Source organism: Pseudonaja textilis, chromosome 6 (assembly GCF_049901715.1).
Source record: "Pseudonaja textilis isolate UNSWEBS1 chromosome 6, rPseTex1.2, whole genome shotgun sequence".
Lineage (NCBI taxonomy): Eukaryota > Metazoa > Chordata > Lepidosauria > Squamata > Elapidae > Pseudonaja > Pseudonaja textilis.
The window spans coordinates 16,529,413-16,554,617 of NC_141995.1; the positions used below are offsets into that span (position 1 = coordinate 16,529,413).

The 25,205-nt window shown below is 39.4% G+C and overlaps 1 protein-coding gene across 2 annotated transcripts in view; it reads right to left on the reverse strand.

Moving 5' to 3' along the window:
- Positions 1-2,431: 2,431 nt before the first annotated feature.
- STPG2 (sperm tail PG-rich repeat containing 2) overlaps positions 2,432-25,205 on the reverse strand; it is a 182,090-nt gene continuing 159,316 nt past the window's right edge. For both annotated transcript variants that reach the window (XM_087935920.1, XM_026697821.2), the window contains 2 exons: positions 4,411-4,562; positions 2,432-2,671 (listed from right to left, as the gene is read on the reverse strand). In XM_087935920.1, coding sequence (XP_087792046.1) covers positions 2,656-2,671; positions 4,411-4,562 — 168 coding nt within the window. In that variant the 3' untranslated portion in view covers positions 2,432-2,655. The remainder of the gene's footprint in view (positions 2,672-4,410; positions 4,563-25,205) is intronic.

The following is a 25,205-nucleotide window of genomic DNA, read 5'->3' on the forward strand; positions in this document are numbered from 1 at the left end:
CCTCCTCATCAATGTCTTCTTTCTTATACAAATGCTTATAAAAATCATAAATAATCTCTTTTTTTTCTTTGCTGCCATAACAAATTTTACCTTGGTCGTCTATTAACTGCGGTATTTTCCTCGACTCTTTCTCCTTTCTCAATTTGTATGCTAGCCATCTACCTGGCTTATTTGCATCCTCAAAATAATTCTGTTTAGCATTCCTAATTTTCTGTGCCAGTTCTTCTTTCTCTATTAAGTCCATTTTATGTTTAGTTATATCCAGTTTCATTTTAACATCTTTTCTGTGTGGCATTTTCTGTAATTCTTTTCAAGTCCCTTATATTCATCATCCAAGGCTTTAAGAGTTCGCTTTTCCTGTTATTCTTTTTCTTGTATAGTCTATTATCAAGCCTCTAACATAGGCCTTCATTGTGTCCCAAACATTCTGTATTGAGGTGTCTTCTTTTCTGTTCTCTTTAAAGAAAAAGACCAATTCTTTCTCCATCCATTGTATAAATTCCTTATCCTTTAAAATAGAATTATTTAATGTCCATCTCGATCTTTTCCTTTGTCCCTTCCATTCAATTGTCAATGGGTTATGGTCAGCCCAAGTACTTGTTTCAATATTTACTCTTCATAGTCCATTCATAATTTATTTTTGTTCCTCCGTAATCTTCAGTAAATTTCATTTCTTTGGGTGTTCTGTTTTTTTTCCAAAACAATGTCACTTACTTTTTACACACTGGAATAATATTGATGAAATGCATGGACATGTTATCTGTTAATACAGTACTTCCTCCTGTAATTTCAATATATTTTTGTTGTTGTTGTTGTTGTAATTTATATGTTAACCATTTCCTTCTTAACAGCCTGACGTATCTTTTTGAACTTCATTCTGTGTCTTAACATAGTTACCTTGAAATAAGATAACACTTCATACTTGTCATAGTGTTAATTTGCCAGTTGCACATAAATGTTTTAATTAAAATGGAATTTGTTGTCACATTTTGCCTGCAACATAAAACATACATCTAATATTACTGTGAATGACTCATAATTGATTGTGATGTAGTAGCTCTTTATTAGTATGTGATAAAAAAAAGTTATCAGTAGGATTACAGTGAGTTTAAGGCACTTGGTTGCTGCCTATAGTAATGATAGATTCAGTATGCTTTTTAATTGGTAGCTTTTTGTTCTTTGTTAAGACTAGCACTTACATCTGTATATTGTCTACATAAAACTCATTTTGAGTCTCCTTTCAAGAATACAAATTATGCAGATTTTGCAGTTTCAAGTCTTTTTTTAATGGTTTTCATTTCTGTATCGGTTGACAGCCTATTAAATATTAAGTTTCATTCATCATTAAACTAAAAGAAAGGCCCAACAGTAACAGATTGCAGGGCCAATCCCTTATGAATCCTGCATTCCTATGAACACCTTGTTAAGTACTAGAAACTGTTTTCTTCAAAACAGTGTCATAGTAATTAGTTCTACTATTATAGATAATGGAAGAACCTGAACACATTATTGTATATGCAGGCTAGTGGTAATTTGCATTCAAAATTAAATGTCTTCGTTTATATTCAAAATGTAGCATCTGGTGACTCTCATGCTGTATCTAATTTCAAGAAGGCTATACCCTATTTCTCATATTGAGCAATCACTTTCATGGGAATTTTAGATCTTTTAGGCATTCCTAAAATGGTACCCAGTTGCATTGGGTAAATCTGGACTGGCTATTCACTGACCTAGAGATATGAGCCAATTTGCACTTTCAAGATTTAATTGAGTTTGATATATGAATGAATGAATACACCGAAAGCTATGAAACTGCTTTCATCAAGCTACCCAATAATGGAAAAATCCAAGTCTAATAAAGTCTTCCTCAGATATTTTTCCTGTTTGGAAAGCCTGCAGTACCTACTCTGTGAAACAACATACCCTCAGAAACATTTGTTCGGTCCCTCACCCTAACTGTTTAAGGGTCCTTAAAACTTGCTGTTCCTCAAGACTTTGGGCTTGAGTAGATGTGGCATCTTATGTGTTATATGGTTCTTTTTGAATTTGTAAATGTTTTTTTAGCTTGTTTGGAGGTCCTAGTTGGAGACCACAGTTATTGTGTACCTTTGACTGGTACACTTGTTCTATCTGGCATGGTTGTCCTCTTCCATCGAACATGCCACTTGAGGAAGGATGCACACAGAGCCATGAGGAAGGAAGAGGACTTCCACCTAGCCAACCAGGTCAGCTGAGTCAACTCTGGCACTCAATGGGAAGACAGATGTCACAGATGGATTGCTCTGACATCCTTATTTGTTTTAATATGATTTAATGTGGTATTCTGCCCAGTCTAAATAGAGTTAAGTGACATTATCAATTTAATAAATAAATAAATAATCTGTCCAAAACTACAATATGTACACATTTGAAGAATAAATTTAAAAGGGAATGCTGCCTTTAGGTTTCTTTATTAATTCTTGAAGATGCACAAGAATACATATCAGGAATGTAGAAAAAAATAACATGGTAGCATTTGTTATCAAGAAAAGCATGGAACCAAAAAAAGTATCTTCTCAGAATAGACATTCTATTTCTGAAGAGTGCAAGTTGGTGTTTTGTTCTTGAACAGTTGATGCAAGACATTAAATCACAATTTTCTTTACAACAAAAGTTTCAAGTTTCATTTTGCCTGTAATGAGACATAACAAAAAGGATTGCATATTTAACATGGTTCTCCGCAGTGACCTTTTCAAGATGAGAATGAGCATTTTATTCCTTCTTCTTCGTTATTCGTTACTGTACTTATCTCAAATAAAAGCCCAGCCTTAGTTAGATATTTAAAAAACTGTATGAAGATACTTTAACACTGATCTTCAAAATTATTCTATTTTCCTTTTCCATGTTATAGACTCAGAATCTTTGTCTTGAATAATTACAAAGCAAAATTATGCTGCTGCTCTCACATTAGTAAATTGTATTTTCTTGAGTTGTAAGCTACTGAAAAGCTATTCCTCCATCTGTTTAAAGTTTTTAAAAACATGCCTTCAAGTCCATCTTGACTCCTGATGATCACATGACTTCAGAAGCTACCCCCCTCCCCCCATCCACTCCATCACCAGAGAGAGCAGGGTGCTATCTGGCGTACCACATTTTCTGCTCCACCATTACCCAGCACCCTTCCTTATCCACGCGGAGCAATACAGATAGACCTCAACTTACAACTATTTCTTTCTTCTTGTTGTTGTGCCATATCCTATTTTTATCAACACAAAAGTACTGCTGAGTTTTGTCCAACCACTCCCTTAAGATTTTGAAGCCATGATGCTCTTCTTCTGCCTGGACCTCATTTGCCTTCAATCTTTTCTTGGAGGATTAAATGAAGTATGCCATATTTTTCCAGGTGTCGCATCACATGTCCAAAATATTCTAAGTTTCATTTTTTTTATGGTTTTGATAGTTTCCCTTGGCTTTCCCAGTCAGCTTATCACCTCCTCATTTCTGATTTTGTCAACCCCAACTTATATGTAACAACCATTTTTTTAGTGACTGTTTAAAGTTACAATGACACTGAAAACAATAACTTATATTTATAGCTGATGCAACATCTCCACAGTCATGTGATCAAAATTTGAGTGCTTGGCAACCGGCATGGCTTTGAAACATTGCAATATCCCAAGGCCATGTGATCACCATCGCCAGCTTCTGTCAAGCAAAGTCAATGGGAAAGAATGGATTATCGTAACAACTGCATGATTCACTTAACAATTGCAGTGGCAATAACCGTGGCAAAAAAGATTGTAAAATTGGGCATGACTCACTTAACAACTGCCTTGCTCAAGGACAGAAATTCTGGTCTCAATTGTGATCATTGATGATCATATGTCGAGAATCATCTGTAGTGATGACACTTGTATGGTTGAAGAAAATGGCAGCATTGGGAAAGGAATGAGGCAGATATATGGAAGCTCCCTCACAGAATAAAATGCCTCAAGAGGGACAGCTACATTAATAAACAAAGTGTCAGCGTTTCAAGTAATGCACCCACTGAAAGCAGAACTCTGAGGCAGGTAGATTCCTCAAATAACATATTTATTGGATATATCTTATCGGCACAGCCAGTGGAAACCAACTTTAAAGGTTCCTGTGGTTTTCACTTAATTAAAAGAGTAAAATTCCCCCCTCCCAGGTGTCACCAGTCACATTGTCCCATGAATACAGGTGGTAGGCTCCTTTTCTCCTTCACCCACCACCTGTCATGATGACCTTGGTTCCCACAGGAAAACTTTTTGTTTTGACTGTTAGCTGGGCTATCTACTCCCCCCCTTCCCTTCATCTCAGGCTTCATGGCAACTGTGAGGTAGCACAAGATGGTTTCAGCCAGTTTCGCTTCAGAGTTGACACAAAGAAGCAGAGGGCTGCCATACTCACTTTTTAGATTTCTGTTGTTCAGATGTACAAAAGAGGTCTTCTCTGCCTCCTGTAGATTTAAAAATGGAACTTCTCACTCGAATCATAACTGGATTATTTAATGTAACATTGTATGTTCTCTTCAAGACAGTATCTCTTAAAAGTGGACTGAGCTGTGGAAAATTAAAAACAAACATACATTGTGCTATAGATACATTTTGCAAATTATCAATATGATAAAATATAAAAATATGAAAAAGGTTTGGGGCAAAACATTTTTTTGTAAAAGAATGTTAACCTTATACATGAATGTTTTCTAAGAATTGTCAAGAATGCAGGAAAAATGGAATCATTTTAAATTTAATAACCTGTTTGACAATAAAATACAGACTTGGAGCCCATTTTTACTGGCAGAGCACTCAAGTCACCACAGGTAGCCCTGACTCGAGTGACGTCAAGTTGGCCATACCCACCCCAGCCTGGCCCCTTAAGGTCAAGCATAATCCTGATGAAACTGAGTTTGACACTCCTGTTTTAGAGGAAAATGGCTTCAAAAATGGCATTGTCTTATCAGATTGTAGCCTTCTGTGTTTTTTGAAGAGCAGGGTCTGATGTGCTAGGCCAACACTGGGATGGAACTCAAGCTGATTCAAGCTATATATTCTTGGTGTGGACTCTTCCTATTCTAATGTAACTCTGCAGCTATATAGTTCTCATAGGAGGAGAGGTTTGGATTAAAAAGAAAGACACATGCTACAAGTCTTTTCTCGAAGGGAGGTGCATTTAGTTATACATTTCCATATATGATTTTTATTTCTTCCAGATTTTCATATAAGTTCCATGCTATAATCCTGAAAGTGCTTTTGGATCTTGAAGTTTTTTCTAAAATCCTTGCTCTATAAATAAGTGATTCAGACCTCTTCCAGAGTCTCACTTTTGACTCAAGTTTAAGTCCAGTAGCTTTCAAATGTATTTTGAAGGGAACCAGCCCTTGGACCAATGAGGGTTTCACACGTCATAATTTATCAGAAGTAATTATTGATTAAAGCAAAAACATTTTGCATACCAGTTTATACAAAAGCACATTGAAAAGTCCAGTGAAACCTTGAGTTGCCCCTCATGAGCTAAATCACTCCACTCACCCAAATATTTAAATTGTTTGCTATGTGATGCTGTATGATTTATTCATTATTTTGTGGAGGTTTGATGCTAATATGCAAAAAAAATATGAACATATTGGTCTTGAGCTTTATATTTGAGAACCAGTATTCCCAAATTAATGAGTTCATACAAAACATTATCTCATAGGGGTCCTGAAATACTTACACAAACTCTCTTTAGATAAAGGTTATTAGTTAATTATAAGCTTACTAAGGCATAATGGTAACACATACAATGGATTCTGCAGTGACACCAAGATCCTTTTGTCAGTACAATATTCTACATTCCTATTAAATTGCAGCCAATCAAAAAGCAGTTCATAAAAATTCAAAAGGATGCAATATGTAGCCTTTCTGAGAGTTATAGCCTTCGGCTATGCAATTTTGCTAGCCACAAAAAGATAACACAGTTTGGCATTTAAATTTAAAATTGTTTAATTTTTTTCATTGAGCATTATTTAAAATAGAAGGCAAAAAAGTGCATACATATTAATGTTTCTTTTGGCCATGCTCTACTTCATTCTCCTGCCTATACATAAATCTATTCTTCTACTAATATACAAATATCCACAGGGTTTGGTTTTTAGGAGGTGAACATAAGACTGAATTGGCCTTCAAAAATCAAATTATCTCCAGCCCTCCCCTACAGACCTATTATTTTGTCCCAATGCTTCATCAGCTTTATGAAATAAAATATACTGCCTTGGATAAAGGTCTATTATTCATATTTGCAACCATACTGGTAATTGCAGAAATAGGTCTCTCAAACATAGGTTGCTGATATTTTCTTCTTATTGGAAAGATAAGCTGTTTAATTTGACTTGCAGAAGACTGCAGATTGAAGCTGAGTATATTGGTTCAGTCAGGAGCCTCATTCATACCCCTTCTGCCATGTAAACAATTAAAATAAGATTTTACATATTTGTTCATCTTCAGAGTTTAATTACAAGCAATTGAGAATATGATGAAAAGGCCGGGTAATAACAATCTAAATAAATAAAAGAATGGCACTTGGATCGTGCACACATCCTGCATAGAAGTAAAAATCTGACATTTCAAAAATATTTTGATCCCTTCTGAGTGCACTCTCTGTTTTGTCTGTTGCAATGTGTCTGTGAAGGGGACACACATAGGCTCTTGCTTGCTTGAAATGTCCCTGTGTTTATATGTTGATTACAGATATTCTACAATTCTGCTACAGAAATTGCATGGTGCTTTTTGTCCTTTTTTGTTTTTTTCATCATAGGGCAGATTGGTTAGGACAGGGGTGTCAAACTCACGTTGTCACGGTGTCATCACATGATGCAGTGTGACTTTGTTTCCCCTTCGCTAAATGTGGCCAGGGCGTGACACATCCGGCCCGTGAGCTGCGAGTTTGACAGCCCTGGGCTAGGACAACAGAAACTTGAAAGTCTGATTGTGCTATACATCGTCCTCCTTCTTATATTTCAGTGAATTCTTCTCAATGTTATTTGGATGTTTCAGTCTTTTAAAAATGTTTTACATCCTGCTGCCTCGGCAACAAAGTCTGCCTATTTATGCAGAGATCATCTTCTTTACTCTCTCCATCCATATCTAGGGTGGTATAGTGACAAAGGTGTTAGATCAGGTCTGGGGAGCCCCAACTCCAAGTGCCCTCTTACCCATGAAAACTCATGGCATGTTGAGAAGGTAATTATAAAGGTAACTGCAGCTACAAAAATTCCTGGATGAGATACCAGTAGATTATCTGGACTTTTTACAGCAGATTTCAAGCTCAGGTATGGACAGGTAGGGCATTTGTCTTGCTTTTAGAGTAATAGGAGCAAGATGGAGATAGTGCGTCCATTCCAACTCTTCTTGATCTCTTGACAGCTTTCAATAGTATTGACCTACTATTTGAATTGACTTCAGACCTGTGGCTGGGTGAAAGTTATGTAGTTTGATCTATTCCTTTACCATATTGGGTGTTTTCACATCCTGGAAACACTGACCCAGACCCAGTACTTTCTGAATTCATTTAACTCTTCCAGAGATTTTTCATTCAAAATCAAGTTTACAAGGTACATTCAAAACAAATTCTTTCCAGTTCTGAAAAAGGGATCCCATATTTTGCCAGGAGTCATCATGGAAAAACATCCCATGATCAACAACAACCCAAATGGCACCTGTCAGCATCTTCTCTGTAGATGACTTTTCCATATTGCCCTTTCTCTTCAGTGACTATTCTGCAACATATCTTCCAACAGGAATAATAAATAAACATAACTTGGCCCTCTCAGTTCCTTCAGGTTTCTACCCAGAACTTTATGGTTCCTTGCATTTTTTAAAAAAAACAAACAAACCTGCACTGCACTATTTTTAAATGTATTAAAACTTTTATAGACCCTAGGTTTGTTTAACCAGAGAAATTACAGGAAATAAGTTGAGATTCTCTCCTATTGCATGATGAATAGGAATGATTTGCCTAGAATCTTAAATGATTGCTTGGTGCCTCTGTTGTAGCATACAATATAGTAATAAGCACTATATGAATTCAAAATGTAATTCATAAACCTCAACTGTTTCCTGAAATGAAATGATTGCCTGAGTGCTTCTGTAGTTTTTCCATGGTCTATGTCCACCTTCAAGAGTAGAGGGGAATATTGTTATTATATTAGATGCATTTCAATAGGCTCAATCAATGTATTAGAAGCAGATAAAATAATATTCTTTCCCAAATATTATATACAACTATGGTACAATTTTACTGATCATACAGTATATGAGCTATGTACAACATGAGAGACAATTTAAAGCTTGAATGAACTGAGCTGATAAGTATCTACAAATTGTCAGCAATTCTTGAAGTGAAATGAAAAAAAAATACATTAATTCCATCATTTACTTTTTTCTTTTATGCTTGTCATTTTATTACAGGTTACTGACTTTGGGATATAGATTCATATAATGACAAATTTCTTTAATAGTGAAGAAGCAATCTTTCCCATCAGCATATATAGCATCAAGAGAATAGCAGAGAAACAATTAGCACTTTTAATTTGATTTTTTTTAATTATATTTTCAGCACTTTTGAAAGCAAAACCCAACTGAAAATGAAGTATAGCACTTGAAATTCTACTGTTTATGGAGCTGAGAGAATTAAAGCAGCCTCAGAGAAAGTATTAACTAAAAGTATTCATACGGTACACTGAACTTGGAATTACATGGTAGGGTTGGCTCTGAAATCCAAAATAAGTCTAAATTTAATTGGAAACTATATTTCAGAAGCAGAAGGATTATGAAGACTCAGACAGACTGAATCTAGAGCTTAGAGTTCAGAACATATGCCACCCAAATATTACAATTTCAAGTAGGCCAGAGAAAATAGTTTATAGTAAACATTTAAGTTAACTGCTGTCTGGCTTACATCCTACTCTTTAATCCCATTTCATATTCCCTTATAGGGCTGCATTCATAATTGTCATGCCATTCCGTTGAGTTATGGCTCACATGTGGCCTGAACAGAAGAACAATAAAGAACAGAAGAAAAACAGAAGAACAGAAGAGCGGAAGAACAAGTGAATAGTGTGCCTTCAGAAGTTGGAGTGTTTTATCACTGGAGGCTTTCAAAAAGAGACTGGGCAATCATTTGTCTGAAATGGTATAGGGGCTCTTGTTTGAGCAGAGAGTGAGACCAGAAACTTCTAAGTCTTCCCAACTCCATTATTCTATGTTCTAACCAGCAACTATGTGGTATTTAAATTAGGGATGATGACGATGACGATGATGATGATGATGATGACGATCAGATTTTTATCCCACCTTTACATTTGGTCAACTCAACATGGTGAACATACCTAATTATCCCAGTCTCCTATTTTCCCCAATGATTTATCAGCAGAAGGGATTGCAATCCATTAATACTGAGGCAACTGAATGAGAATCTACATAGCCCTGGCCTAGAGAATCAAGGGACAACAGGAAGCCAATCCTGTAAAATTACATGATGCAAAGCTCTCAATCTGATATACATTTTCAATCTGATCAATTTCTTTCTGACAAAGGTGACCGCTTATCATCTGGAAAAGAGTTAATACATTCAAGTTTAATTGATAATATTAATAAGATTAAGGACAATACTTTGTGGCTCTTATACATTCAATGCATTAAAAGGTGTTTTCCAATCCTAGAAATTTAAAAATTTAATGGAGGTTCAATTGGTAGCTTATTGATTTTGGAATCTGTATTAAGCATTAGAGTGGCACCTCAGTACTCGACTGCTTCAAAATTTGTCGAATTTGGTACTCGATGCATTTTGACATGAAAATGTTATCCTGGTACTCATCATTTGTTTGGTACTCAAACCAAATAGGAAAATGAGGATCACTGTGGAGGAATGGACAGGAAGTTGGCAATGCTGGGAAGTTTGTCGGAAGAGGAGGAGGGAGATGGCTGCAGAGGACAGACAGGAAGTCAGCCATGGTGGGAAGATCCCTGACATAGGAAAAGGAACAGACAGGAAGTCCTACCTGGCAGAAACAAAGGATCACATGGTAAGTCATATGGTTCATTTGACACTCGTTGTTTTTAGTACTTGTCGCATCTACTGGAACAAATTAACAATGAGTACCAAGATATCACCGCATTTTCTGATATTGGGCTTTATCTTCTTTCAATGCTTTAGTATTACAAATGGTTTAACTCTGCTTGGTTATCCAATAAACTGAACTTAATTAACAAAAATACAGAAAGCCTTATAATATTAACATCTTTGTAAATCTGTTTTTGTCTTGCAATATACCAGAAAAGCATATCTGAACTGGATAAGAGATGTCTTTTTACTAGTGACATTCATTACTAATTGTCTAAGAGGGAAAAATAAAGCATATTGTTTTTGTGGATGGCTTTCATATTAAAGCAACTATTAGCTATCTGCTAAAAGTGAGGTGACTCGTAAGAACGGAGCTTGTGAAACCATATATCAGTCAGAAAGTTTTATAGCTTTAGGGTTGCTTGCAAATCAATTCCTTGGAGTGGGGCAGCCATTAGTAGCTTTTAAGACTGCCTAGAGCTGTGTCATTCACTGTTGTTTTGACACATTAATGCATTAATGTTATGCATAAGGCTGACATAACTTGTCTGAAATGCTATTATTGTAATTATTTGACATGTTTGACTGGACAGCAAAATTAAGAATGGTAACAAAGAAGTATGTAAATATTAAGATATCCTTTGAGTATTCATTTGTTACCAACATCACATAATAAGAAAGATTTTTAAAAAACTTTTGATACCAGTATGGTATGTAAGAACTCCTGTCAAAGGAAATAATCGTGGAACAAAGGGGAGAGTTACATGAAAATGATGACATGTACACCCATCTAATCTTGTTTCAGTAGAATATGGTTGAAAAGCTACAATGTAGAAGAATATCAGATTTTATGATCTACTAAGTTCCTTAACAATCAGAAAGACAGATTCTTGATTACCTATTATGAAAAAGTCCATTATAAATTGAAACTAATAATAAGAGTGGCAGATTTTGTATAATTTTTCATGGTATAACAGAGTTCCCCACTGGAATTTAACCTAGGATAATTATAACCAGATATAATATTTGAAAGTATAGCAATTAAGGTTTGCCAGTGGCTATGAAATCAAATGAGAATCATTCCTACTCATATTCCTCTTTTTTCATTTAAGAAAAACTAGGATGCGACCTACTAACTTGAGTTCTTCTGCGATCACTTGAAATGAATGAAGAAAAATGGGGAATACCAAAAGTCTGAATAGGATAAGAGAAAGAATAATATCCTTGAGCAGAGAATATGGACATAGTCTGGCACTTTCTTACATTAATTAAAAGGAATTACTCCCAAAGAACTCTTCATACATGCAACTGCAAAATTAACAGCTAGACAACAAACCCTCAGGAGCAAGGCATCTCCCCACAAGGAAAACTGGCCCAGTCTTGAAATGTCCATATTATCTTGAAATGTCTTGAAATGTCCATATAAGTCACGGTGGTGCAGTGGTTAGAGTGCAGTACTGCAGGTTACTTTTGCTGACTGCCAGCTGACTGCAATTTGGTAGTTCAAATCTCACCAGACTCCGCCTTCCATCCTTCCAAGGTGGGTAAAATGAGGACCCAGATTGTTGGGGCAATATGCTGATTCTGTAAACCGCTTAGAGAGGGCTGTAAAGCATTGTGAAGCGGTATGTAAATCTAAGTTCTATTGCTATTGCTATATTATCTAAAACAAATCAGCTAGGGTAAGTATAACCTGATACTTTGTGCTTTGCCCAGTGGTACTTTCTTGTTTTATGCATTATGCTTTTTGTATTATTCTCCCAATCGGTTCTCTAAGATTTATTTTCATTGCGCAAGCTAGGATTACTGATTATCATATTGAGCCCCATCCTGCACACCACCAAAGTTACTAAGTGCTTTGCAATGTTCATGTTTTGAAGTTTAAACTACCTTTGTCCTCTCTTATTAATTAGATACCCATAGACTCTAGTAGCCATGTAAACCCTCCAATCATATCTGATTTTGAGGGCTTTGCAGGCCTTGAAGTTGCTTACAGTCTCATGCTCAGCCTTGCAAAGGTAACTTTGCAAGATGTGGCCTAATTTCCTTGTTGGGAACAAATGATCCATCTGTGGGAAACTGTTGATTTGTGCCCTGACTCTTGCCAGTGGAAACGGTGTCCTCAGACTCCAGACCAGCCAATGATCTGCCAACAGCTGCTTTGGACTTCGGTTACAAGAAACTTCTCTAGGCAAGTTTTCAAGAGATTTGGGAGTGCTCAAAACTGCATATGTTTGCTCAAACACCTTTCCTGCCATTGCTTATGATGGTATGATTAAGGTAAATCCTTTGTAATGAATTCCTTTTTACATGTGTGTATCTGGTCTAGAACAAGACAATCTTTGAGGGCAGGGCATCGGAAATGAGAACTGGACTCTAATGTTCAGTTTCCCATCCTTCAAAATAATCTATCCCTTTTTCCCTAGTCCTTCTAGACCAGGGGTCCCTAACCATGGCAACTTTAAAACTTGTGGACTTCAACTCCCAGAATTCTCCAGCCAGCTATGAATTCTGGGAGTTGAAGTCCACAAGTCTTAAAGTTACCAAGTTTGGAGACTTCTAGACCGTGATATGGATGGCATGTATACAAATAAAATTGAAAATAATAATAAAATAAAATAAGTCTCCCTTTGCTCCATCAATACTTTGACTTCCATTTTTCTTCTAATTTAGAATTTTTCAACCCATGAGGGACATTGAGGAAGCCTCCCTGCCTTTATTATTCTTTGCTATTCCAATCACGTATCAACTCCTCTGCTCTTAAACTTCATTTTCTCAAAAGCAATCCATACCATCCAGAGGCACACTTGACAAAACCCACAAAAAAGTCAGCAAACTGACTAGCTAAAACATTTAATAATTCCCAATCTCAATCCATTCTAAACTGCACACTGAATGCATCCACATTCTGATCATCAGCTCAGTGCTCTTTCTATGTCGCACATGGTGTTAAGCATGCATATTAATGCTAACATTACACTGGGGTGATATCAAGAATTATTCTGTTGAAAAATATTCCTGTAACTATATGATTGTTTTCTATTAATGCCTGTTATAAATTTCCTTTTTGTTACATTACACATTATTATTTGGTAATGATCCTTGGATTCATTCAATTCCTCAAAAGCCACATGTAGGGTTATATATACCGTTAGGGGCTCAGATTATACAGTTCTGAGAAAATAATAGAAACTAGTTAAAGCAACTGTAAATAGTTTAATTTTAGTAAAAATACTGCTATTCATTTCTGTAGTAACTCAAAGGAAATAAAAATGAAAGAGAATGGAAAAATAAACTTCTCAGAAATATGGCAAATATAACAGTTGCCTTGTACAATATAGTTAGTGTTTTGTTTGAGCAATGAGAGGCTGAACCAGAGCATGAGTTCAACAATACTTTATTTTACAATAAAGGGCTGACCGTGCTTGCCAAGCCTGGAACTGGCTCGCAGCAATCAGCAACCGGTTGGACCCCGCAGCCTGCTTTTATAGCTGGCTGCTGGGGAGAGCCAACCAATGGGAATGGGGAATAACGCCCACGTAAAGTGAGTGGACCTGAGTGAGAACTCCTTGAGTCCTCAGGACATAACACCCCTTCCCCCAGATGCGAACATGCATAGTCCTTGAGGTAGACGGGGTTTGTGTTGGCGCCGGAACGGCGCAACTCGGGAACATTGTCTGTCTGTTCGGTACCAGTCTGTGATGGTCGAGCCGGCATAGTGTCGCCAACACTCTCTCTGGACTGGGCATCCTCGGGAACCACCGGGTTGGTTACTGGGGTCGAGCTCTCGTGGGTTGGATCAGGCTGGTCAACTCTCTGGGCGCTGTTGTCCGAGTCTGGGCTGACCGAACGACCGCTGGTGCCGACTGGTCGCTGGGTGCGATGTGGCTGGGCGGCGGATGAGGCGGTTCCCCTTCGACTGGAGACTCTGGATTCTTGTTGGCAAGGGTGCTGAGGCGCCTTCTAAGCTGGTCTATATGTCTCCTCCAGACGCGACCATCCTCCAGCCTGACTCTATACGATCTCGGCCCGGTGATGGCGATGACCTCGCCTGGAATCCAAAGTGGGTCCCCAGCGAAATTCCTTGCGAATATCGGTTCCTGTAACAAAAATGTCTAACCCCGACGTAGAAGCGAGGGAGAGTCAGGGCAATATTGTGGGTGCAATCTGTCCAATACAGTCCTCAGGCGCCGGCCCATCAGAAGTTCCGCTGGGGACTTATTGGTGACTGCACAGGGGTTGAGTGCTGGCTCATCAGGAACCGTGCGAGTTTGTGGTGCCAGTCGTCCCTGCCAAACCTAGCGAGGGCCTCTTTGGTGGTCCTGACGGCCCTTTCAGCCAACCCATTACTGGCAGGGTGAAATGGGGCTGTGAAAATGTGGCGAATGCCCAGGTTGGCAGCAAAACGGCTGAATTCTACTGATGCAAACTGTGGGCCATTATCGGAGACAATGGAGTCGGGTAGTCCATGTGTAACGAACAGGCGCGTTAACACGTTGGTGATTGCTAGTGTGGTGGTCGTGGATAGCTGTGCCACGTCTATCCATTTGGAATAAGCGTCCACGACCACTAGGAACATCTTTCCATGCACGGGGCCTGCCAGATCGATATGGATTCTAGACCAAGGGGCGTTGGCGCTCTCCCATCTGGTAGGGGTGGCGATGGGGGGAGCAGGACGGGATTCCTGGCAAATGCTGCAGGAACTTACCCAATTGACAATGTCCTCGTCTAGACCCGGCCACCACACGTAGCTGCGTGCTAATGCCTTCATTCTCACAATGCTGGGGTGTCCCTCGTGCAATGCCTCCAGGACTCGGGTACGCAGCGAGGTCGGAATGACCACTCGGGTGCCCCACAGTAGACAACCCTGCAAACTGGACAGCTCCTGCATGCGAGTCTTAAAGGGTGCGAATTTGTTATCAACGTTGCCTCCCGGCCACCCCCTCCTCACCCAGTCGAGCACCTGGGCGAGCGTTTGGTCTGCCTTGGTTTTAGCGGCGATGTCAAGGGCGGTGATGGGCAGGTCCAACTGGGTGATTTCAAAAATGGCGTTGACAGGAGCTGGGTCTTCAGCCGGAGCGGGTAAGGGGCAGCGACTGAGAGCGTCGGCGTGGGATAGAGTTTTGCCCGGGCGGTGGATAAGTTTGTATGAGTAGGCCGCTAGGAAAAGTGTCCATCTTGTCATTCTAGGGGAAAGGACTTGAGGTGTCTGTTTGTCGCCGGCCAGTAGGCCCAGGAGGGGCTTATGGTCGGTGACCAGTTCAAGAAATGGCCAAAAAGGAATTCGTGAAACTTTTTCACGGCTGCAACAGCTGCTAGGGCTTCCTTGTCTATTTGGCTGTAATTTCGCTCCGTGGCCGAGAGCGTCCTGGAGAAAAAGGCGATGGGGGCCTCGGCGCCATTGGGGAGTCTGTGACTAAGGACCGCCCCAATTCCAAAAGGGGATGCGTCTGCTGCCAGTACTAAAGGAAGGTTGGGGTCGAATTGGATGAGCACTGCCTCTGACGTAAGTAGTGATTTGACGGCATTAAACGCCTGGTCTTCTTTGTGCCCCCAGTGCCATGGTGACTTTTTGTCTAGTAATCTGTGTAGGGGTTCGGCTACTGAGGCTTTATGGGGCAAGAAGGATGCATAAAAGTTCAGCAGCCCTAGGAAAGCTTGTAGCTCCGTTTTGGAGGTTGGTGTGGGAGCTTCGTGGATTGCTCTAACCTTGGACTCCAGGGGGTGAATGCCAGAGGCGTCAATTTTATAACCCAGAAAGTCCACCTGTCTAGTGGCAATGGCGCATTTTTCTTTTTTTAACTTGAGGCCATGCTGTCTGAACCTTTCTAACACTGCTCGCACTCTCTGGAAGAGTTGGGGTCTGTCCCTGGCCGAGACCAAGATGTTGTCGAAGTAGGGTACTACACCAGGGAGGCCCTGTAAAATCCGCTCCATGAGGGATTGAAAAATACCCGGGGCAACACTTACGCCAAATTGGAGACGCTTGCATCGGAAGGCACCCCTGTGAGTGACGATGGTCTGAAGTTCCGCTGTTTGGTTATCAACAGGGAACTGCTGATATGCTTGAGACATGTCCAATTTAGCAAAAATACTGCCCGGCTCGAATGTGTGCAATAAGTGCTGAATGACGGGCAGGGGTAGGCGCTAACTTGTAAATATTTATTGATTGTTGTCTTGTAGTCCGAGCAAATTCTCAGGCTACCATCTTTTTAAGGGTGTGACGATGGGCGTCTCCCACTTGGCGAAATCTGTTGGCTCAATGACCCCTTGTTTTAGTAGTTTATCCAATTCAGCGTCTAGTTTTGGTCGAATAGCAAATGGAACTCTACGTGGTTTTAATCTGATTGGAACTGCCTGGGGGTCAACGGTGAACGAGATGGGGTTCCATTATAACACCCCAGCTCCTCGCTGAACACATCTGCGTAGTCAGCGAATAAGGAGTCAGTGTCTGAGGTTGAGACAGCATGGACTCCTGTTAACCCTAGGCCGAGGTGGGGAAACCAATCGAGCCCCAATAAGGTGGGTAGATTGCGTTAACTACCACTAGAGATAGGTGGCCTTTAAAAGCTCTAAAACTGACAAAGAACTTGCCTCTGCCGATCACGGGAATGGTCTTCCCCTGGTAGTCCTTCAGACCGAACTGGCATCTCTGAAGCCGGGTAGTAGATAGGCTGGGGTGGAGTCTCTTGAGGGTGTTCCACGAGATTATTGAGAGCGCTGACCCTGTGTCAACCTCCATGTGGCACGGTTTACCTTCTAGGGAAACGGAGAGAGAAATTTTACTAACAGCGTGGCAAGTCGCCCTGGCAAGGCGGTGCGTGGACAGTTTAATACTTGCCTCTGTGGTCCCGCGTGCGAGGACGGGGGTCTGTGTGCAGCGCTTTGGGGGGCTTGGCAGACTCTCGCAATGTGCCCCCTCTTATGGCAGTTGTTGCAAGTGGCTCCTTTAAACTTGCAGGTGGCCCTTTGATGCGATCCCCCACAGGCTAGGCACAATGTGATGTGCTTGGGTGGACCTGTGTATTCTTGTTTGGCCCCTACCTGCGACCGTCTGTCGTTGGCGAGGCGGTGGACGTCGTTTTCATCGTTGTGGGTTTCCTCCGCTTCCACCTCTTCGGAATGGACTGGGAACGATGCTAGCTTGGCACTTGGGCCCTGAATTTCGGTGGCTGAGTTCGTTGCTAGCTCGGCTGCTAGGGACTCCTCGACCGCTTGCGCGAGGTTGAGGTCTCTTTTTGCTAGCAGGCGCCTCTGTAGGTTGAGATCCTTGACCCCACAAACTAATTGATCGAGGAGCATGTCCTCCAAGTATGTTCCAAACCCGCAGTGCAGGGCTGCTGTTCTGAGGGCGGCCATATATTGATTGATGGTCTCCTTACTTGATTGCTTCCTCATACGGAACGTGAACCTCCTGGCAATTTGTGAAGGCCTGGGAGCGTAGTGGTTAGTGAGGACCTCAAGCAACTTTCCGGACCACGGAACGTTTTCAATTCTCTCGGCGCTACGAGTGCTGCGGCGTATCGTAACGGTGGCTCCGCAGTAGATTAGGAAATAGATTTTTTCCGATGCTCTCCCGCATCCGCCAAGCCGACCGCATCGATGTAATGATTGAAACGGTTCTTATACGACTCCCACTTCTCTTCGTCTGGTTTAAACACCGGGAATACTGGGTTGGAACTCATGGTGCTGGAACGGCTGTGCAACCTGCGGAAAAAATCTCTCTGGGACTACGGGCGCTCGTGAGTGGTATCAGCTCTGGAGAGGTTTTTTGCTACCCTCTCTTTCTCTCTCTGGGTTACCACGTTGGCTGCTAGCCGTTGGAGGTGTCTTGATTCGCGCCAAAAAGTGGGCGCTAGTGACTTCCTACAGCGCTGTGCTGTGTCTCCTACTGGCCCGAAATTCAAATGACACCCGTTTGAATTTCGCGCCAAATACAGAGCGGCTGCGGCTCGCAGCGCTTCACTTTCCCTGCAGCGGGGCTAACAAGCGGCTACAGACGCTTCTAACTTTGAATCAGACCGCTTTCTCTGGCTGCGGATCAGCGTTTGCTCTTTTTGATCGCTCGTATTGTTGGCTGACCGCTTTCTCTGGCTGCGGATCAGCGTTTCCCTTGTCGCCAGCCGATCGCTCTCTCTGGGCTGTGGATCGGTGGCTAGTGACTCAGCGGTTGCAAGGTGCTTCTGGTAGCCATCCCATCCTCGTCGCCAGTGTTTTGTTTGAGCAATGAGAGGCTGAACCAGAGCATGAGTTCAACAATACTTTATTTTACAATAAAGGGCTGACCGTGCTTGCCAAGCCTGGAACTGGCTCGCAGCAATCAGCAACCGGTTGGACCCCGCAGCCTGCTTTTATAGCTGGCTGCTGGGGAGAGCCAACCAATGGGAATGGGGGAATAACGCCCACGTAAAGTGAGTGGACCTGAGTGAGAACTCCTTGAGTCCTCAGGACATAACAGTTAGGAATCCATTAACCACTTTAAGCAGTTTCTGAAAACCTAAAACCAACTTAGCTTTTGTCTGCCAAATTAGAGATTATTTGACTATTAGGTTTGTTTCTATCCTTGTTCTGGCTTAAATTATTCTTTTTCAAGAAAAAAATACTGATCAAAACGTTTATTCTGATATTGGAAAATATATATGAGAAGACTTCATATTCACATTTAATTAAGACCATCTTGTTTTATTTGCAAAAAAAAAGCACCTTTGGTTTTGTCTTAGGAGATACGGATTCATGAATTATCCTTTGTTCAAGGTCACATATTAGTTCTTAGCAAAATGATCCAAAGCCAGCACTTTGGTAGAGCTTCAATTTCATTGCCAGTTCTTAACTACATAACTTCAACAATTACAGATTTCAGAATTCTTTTTTTTTTTAAAGAGCATTGCCATTGTTGGGCACATGTCTTATGTAAAACTTAAGGGGTTTAGATAAAGTGTTGACTTCTTCCTGGATGTATATTAACTCAGTTGATATACTTTTTTACACAGATGAAAAAGAATTATGCTGCACTAATCAGTTGATATTGATTCTAGAATGTAGATGGAAGTATGATTATCATGCTATTGAAGAGAGATCAAAGCTACTCTTGACTTGGATTTTGTTCAGAGTTTTTGATTGTATATATGAATATAATACTTGCTTTTCATTTATTTCACTATCCCAAGGTCCAGTTTTCAGAAAATGGAAAGAATGGAGACGCCGAAGCTCCTGACCTTAAAACACAGCCATTGTTGTGATCAAAGTCAAATTCTTTTAAGAATGACACAGACTATCAATGGAGAGCACTGAAATGGAATTACTTTCTTTTAAGAGTCTGAGCGGGAAAATTTCTTAATATTACACAAAAAGATTTAATCACTAATGACTCACAAAGGAACTGTGTTGTTGAAATCAGTGGAACAAAGCCAATTTAAATGGACTGTTAATTGTTCCCACTCTTACAATTTAGCCCATTTAGTAGGAAAAAGGTAATCCCAAGCATTTTAGTTGACACCAGAGAGGACATTTAAAGAGCACATACAGCCAAATTTTATATGAATAGTCCTACCTATTTTCTATGCCTATAGCACAATTAAAAGTTAATAGACATTTTTCACAATTAATAAAATGGTAATAGATAATGGAAACAATGAAATGAGCCAAAATTTATCAAAGCTGCTTCAGAATACAGCAAAGTGACTACAGCATGTAGATTTAAGATAATAAATATGTGAAATGGGTATAATTATTTATTCAATGTAATTCTGGTGCTTCATTCCCTGGAAAATAACAATTTATTGACATTTTTGTCGAACCTAAGTAACCAAACAACATATGTAATAAATAGTGCATTATTATTGTATGTGTATATCTAGATAAATTTAATTACCACTAAGAACTCATTTCTATATCCAGGATTTCTGAAACACATTTCCCACTGATTTACAATTGTCTGCTTGGTAATAACAATCCAAGGTAACATCTTATGCTCCAAAACATGTTCTATCTTTTTACTTATGATCTTTCCATTTCATATGATTTCAAAAAGTTTAGACTGAAGGCAAATAGTTTCTTGAAATTAAGCAAGTCTGCAGTCTGGATTGAGAACTACCACCCTTTGAGACTACTTTGTGCATCAACTTGAGTTTCAGAGAAGACTGGTAAAATATAAATGTCAATAAGCAGGTACATGTTTAGGGGAAAAAAATGATTGTTTAATTATTTATCAAGTAATCCCGAATTATGTTGCAGATCAGTAATTGATTGGAATGTGGTTTCTATTAAGTATCATTGGGGATTTTGTAATTTAAAACATAAATGACATACTCTAGAACTAAAATTTACTTATCACTTTATTTCTACAGTGGTTCCAAATCTGGTTTTTACTGGCCTGATTAATTCATGGAAATTATCCTGTGAAATTCTAGACATAGTTGTTTTCTGCTTGCCTTACATTCATATTTAACTTTTTTTTAGTCAAAGAAAATTCATCAACATGAACAGTGGAATTAGCTTATTGATTATGAAAAAGCGTGAGAGCTATGCTGCAGAAAAATATGCCGTCTCTTACCTATCATTCCCTAGGAAGCATCTCTTTGCTCTGTCCCCCAAGATCTTTCTCCCACACCAGTACACTTATTGAAGATCTAACAATGCTAAAGAGATTTTCTGCCAGAGATTTCACCATTTAAGGACTGATAACATTTAATGCACGGTGCTAATCATTTGAGATCCTGTCGTTTCAGAGCAGGTGACATCTATCAGAACAGTACAAGTGAATTATTGAATCCTAAAGTTCAACACTGGACAAGTACAGTGTTACATAACTTAAAACTGATAAAATGCAAACCTGAAATCTGAAAAATATTATAGATGTTATCTGGCAAACAAATACATCACTACCAAAATAAACAGCAACCCTATATTTTTCAGCCCTCCACACGCCACACTTCTGCACATGTGCGTGAGATCACCCCCTTGCCATCCATCTGTGCATGCGCGCACGACCTCCCAGCATGCACTGAGCATCTCTGTGAATGCACACGTGTCTCCCGCACCCCCCTGTCCCTCCACACATACACGACAGATATTCAACAATCAGCTGTCAGGCGGCACACGCGCATGCACAGTTGGGCTCTTCCGGGCAACCTCTTACGTCCCGGGGGAAATGGCTCTGCGTGCCATAGGTTTGTTGTCACAGGTATATGCTATTCACCCAGCACCTCATCTCTGAAAATGGAAAGACCCATACCAGAAATAAAGGAAGACTTTAGTATTCAACTAAGATGTGTAGGAAACTGTCTTTTAATTATTCTTCTTTGGCTCCCTCCATGTTTTCATTTCTGCTTACTCTCAGTTACAGTTTTTTTTTTAAATGACATAATTGTTCCATGAAAGGAATTAACCTGGGATAAACATACATTGACTTGTTTGCCAATCAAAAGTAGGTACTGTATTATCACATTGTAGCATTTTGTGTATGGCAATGTTTAGCTCAAAAATAACACAGAATGAAGGAGAGTTCATATCAAAAACTCATCTTTAGATTTTCTTCACTTTCAAACTGCATTATTTACAAAAATAATTGGTTTAATTATTTCCTAATCGTGCCATGTGGAAACTAAGATCTGCTTGTGTTTCAGTTGCATTCCCATAGGAAACATACTGTTAGCATTTTTATTGCATGCCCTGAATATGTATGAAGGATAATGTCCCTTTGGAAATTAGGTAATTTAAGTCATATTGCTGCATACCAATTTATTTCACTGTAGTTCTGTTTTATAAAAAAATGATTGCACTTTGGCAGCAATTATTATTTATAATTGTAGTTATTGTAAGATACCTTTAAGGCTTATTTTTTCAGAGAGCAGCACACTTTTCATGCACTAGAAGGTTTGGTAGATGCAAACAAATGGCTACAACTGAGTTTGAGCCACATACATAGTTAAATGTATGAACATTTTGTCCCATACATTGGAAAAAAAATACATTTGGCCACATACATAGTTAAATGTATGTGGCCAAATGTATTTTTTTTCCAATGTATGGGACAAAATGTTCATGGTCCTTCTCATACACATTGAAAGACTCATCCAAATACTTAAATAGGACCCAGAAAAAAAAATCCTACTGCTGTACAGATATGTATAATCCAATATTAATCATTATTTATTTGTGAACATGAATGCTTCATGCTAAATTGAGGGGATAAATGATAAGTATATGCCAGCATTCCTGCTTTAAAAGTAAACTCTACAAAAATATACAGGTATTTCAACATATTGAATATGAAAATTGTAACATAAATGTAAATTGTTACATTAATGTGAAGCGGTATGTAAGTCTAAGTGCTATTGCTATTAATTTACCTGAGAATAAATACTGTTAAATTCAGTATTCCTTTCTTGTCTATAGTTCTGTGATACTGAGAACAAACTTAATACAGTAGTCCTTGACTAACAATCTTTTGTTTAGTGACAATTTGAAGTTACAACGACACTGAAAAAAGCGACTTATGACCTGTTTTTCACACTTACGACTGTTGCAGCATCCCCATAGTATTGTGATCAAAATTTGGACGGTTGGCAACTGGCGTGGTTGCAATGTCCCAGGGTCACGTGATCACTTTTTGTGATTCTCTTAACAACAGTGGTAAGAAAGGCTGTAAAGTGAGGCAGCAAAGCTCACTTGACAACTTTCCTGCTTGTCAATGGAAATGTTGGGCTCAATTGCAGTCGTAAGTTGAAGACTACCTTTAGAAATTGTAATAAATCTATAAATATAGTGAAGAAAGAAAATATTCCCACAAACCTTTGTGATGGACTTCATTTGCTTACTTACTCCTGAGCAAAATACTTCTGGAGGCATTTGCAGAACTGAAAGGAGAGGGAATGATTGGCAGGGCTAAATAGACCAGCTGCCAAGCAAGCCATAAATTTCCGTGAGACTCGGCCTTCCATCACTTTCATATTTCATAGTAGCACAGAATGTTTCCTGCTAGAAATGCAAGGTCTTTCTCCTTAGACTTCATATGTTAGCTAGTAAACCTTCTTGTGTAAATCAAAGGGTTCTGATTGGTATTTTTTGGCAAATCAAAACAAGAATGTATATAGTCAACTCTGTATTTGTGTAAATGCACAGGAATGGGCTAACTACTGACAGTAGATCATTTATTTATTTATTTTATTTGGTTTGTCAATTGCTTACAAGATAATAGGTATAAGTAAAAACATAGTTATGAATACATGAAAACATATAAGAAAAATAAAAGAAACAATAGGACAGGGACGGTAGGCACATTGGTGCACTTATGCATGCCCCCTACAGACCTCTTAGGAAACGAGTGAGACCAATAGTAGAAAGTCTATGGTTAAAGTTTTTGGGGTTTGGGGAAGAAACCACAGAGTCAGGTAGAGTATTCCAGACATTGATCACAGTTGCTGAAGTCATATTTCCTGCAATTAAGTTTGGTGCGATTAACCTTGAGTTTGTATCTATTGTTTGCTCTTGTATTGTTATGGTAGAAGTATTCATTGACAGGTAGGACATTGCAATATATAATTTTATATACTATACTTAGATCAGACCGAAGGTGGCATAGTTCTAGGTTTTCTAGGTCTAGAATTTTGAGTTTGGTGGCATAAGGTATTCTGCAACGAGTAGAGGAGTGGAGAACTCTTCTTGTGAAATATTTCTGGACTTTTTCAACTGTGTTAATATCAGATACATAATGTGGTTTCCAGACTGATGAGCTGTATTCAAGTATTGGTCTAGCAAATGTTTTGTATGCTCTAGTTATTAGTGTAATATTACCAGAGAAAAAGCTACGTAAGATTAGGTTAACAACTTTTATTGCCTTTTTGGCAATGTAGTTACAGTGGGCTCTAGCACTTAGATCATTAGAGATGAGTACTGCAAGATCCTTGACAGAGTTTGGATCATCAACAAGGTCTTGTGATGACCCGTAGTCTCTCAAAATAACCCAAAACATACATTAAAGTCCAGTAAGGCCTTCAACTTAACTTCACTGTTTTATTAGGCACAGTTTAAAGTCACAAAAGTAAATAATGAGGCAAAAAGAAAACCAAAACAAACCGTATTGACGAGAGTTCCAAAGCAAGCCAAGATAACTCATCATAAACTCCAGGAAAATAATTCAGGAGAGTCCATGGGAAGAACGCCAGCAAAGATAAACCTCTTTTAAAGTAAACACCTAAACTTTGACTCCAGCAATTCTGACTGCGTAGTTACAAACTTATATACATAGCTCCCAGTTGCAAGCCAAGAGGAGGATCATAGTAATCTCCTCCTGAGTATACCTCACTTTTCCCTAATCCTCTCCTCCCTGCGTGACCTAGGATGGATAGGGGATGGGCCTGGATCCTCCTCTGATTGCTCAGCCAGCTTCTGCCCTTCTCCAGCCTCCTCCACCACCTCTGGAGCCACACTCCCACTCCCTGTTGGCTGTTCCTCCTCTTCCTCAAAGTCAGTCTCCACCAGGGGCATGACAAGTCTTGACTATTCAGCCTGTATTTTATTTTAGTTTTGCCAATATGTAAGACAGAACATTTGTTCGTTGAGATTTGAAGTTGCCATTTGTTTGACCATTTTGATACATAGTCGAGGTCTTTCTGAAGGGTAGCAGTATTGTCTGTGGTGTTGAATAGCTTTACATCGTCAGTGAAGAGGACGCAGTTGCTTTTAATATGATCACAGAGGTCATTTATGTAGAGTATGAAGAGAGTTGGTCCTAGAATACTGCCTTGGGGGACACCACTGTTGACAGGTACAGAATTTGATAGGACGCTCCCAATTTTGACCATTTGTTGTCTGTTTGATAGGAATGCTTCTATCCAGTCATGCAGGTGTCCAGAGATACCATAAGATTTTAGTTTTAGGAGTATATATTATATAATATAACATTTTCCCAGCATTCTTGATGCTGATTTATCCTTGCACATATAATTTCTTTACATATTAGTTGGTTCAAAAATATTAGCCAACATTTGTTCAGCTTAAGCCAAGTACAATTCATTGTTAGCAGTGATTATAATGCTCTTTGGCCAGTATCTTAATCAGAGGTATCAAACTCAAGGTCCGCAGACTGGATCCAGCCTGTGGGT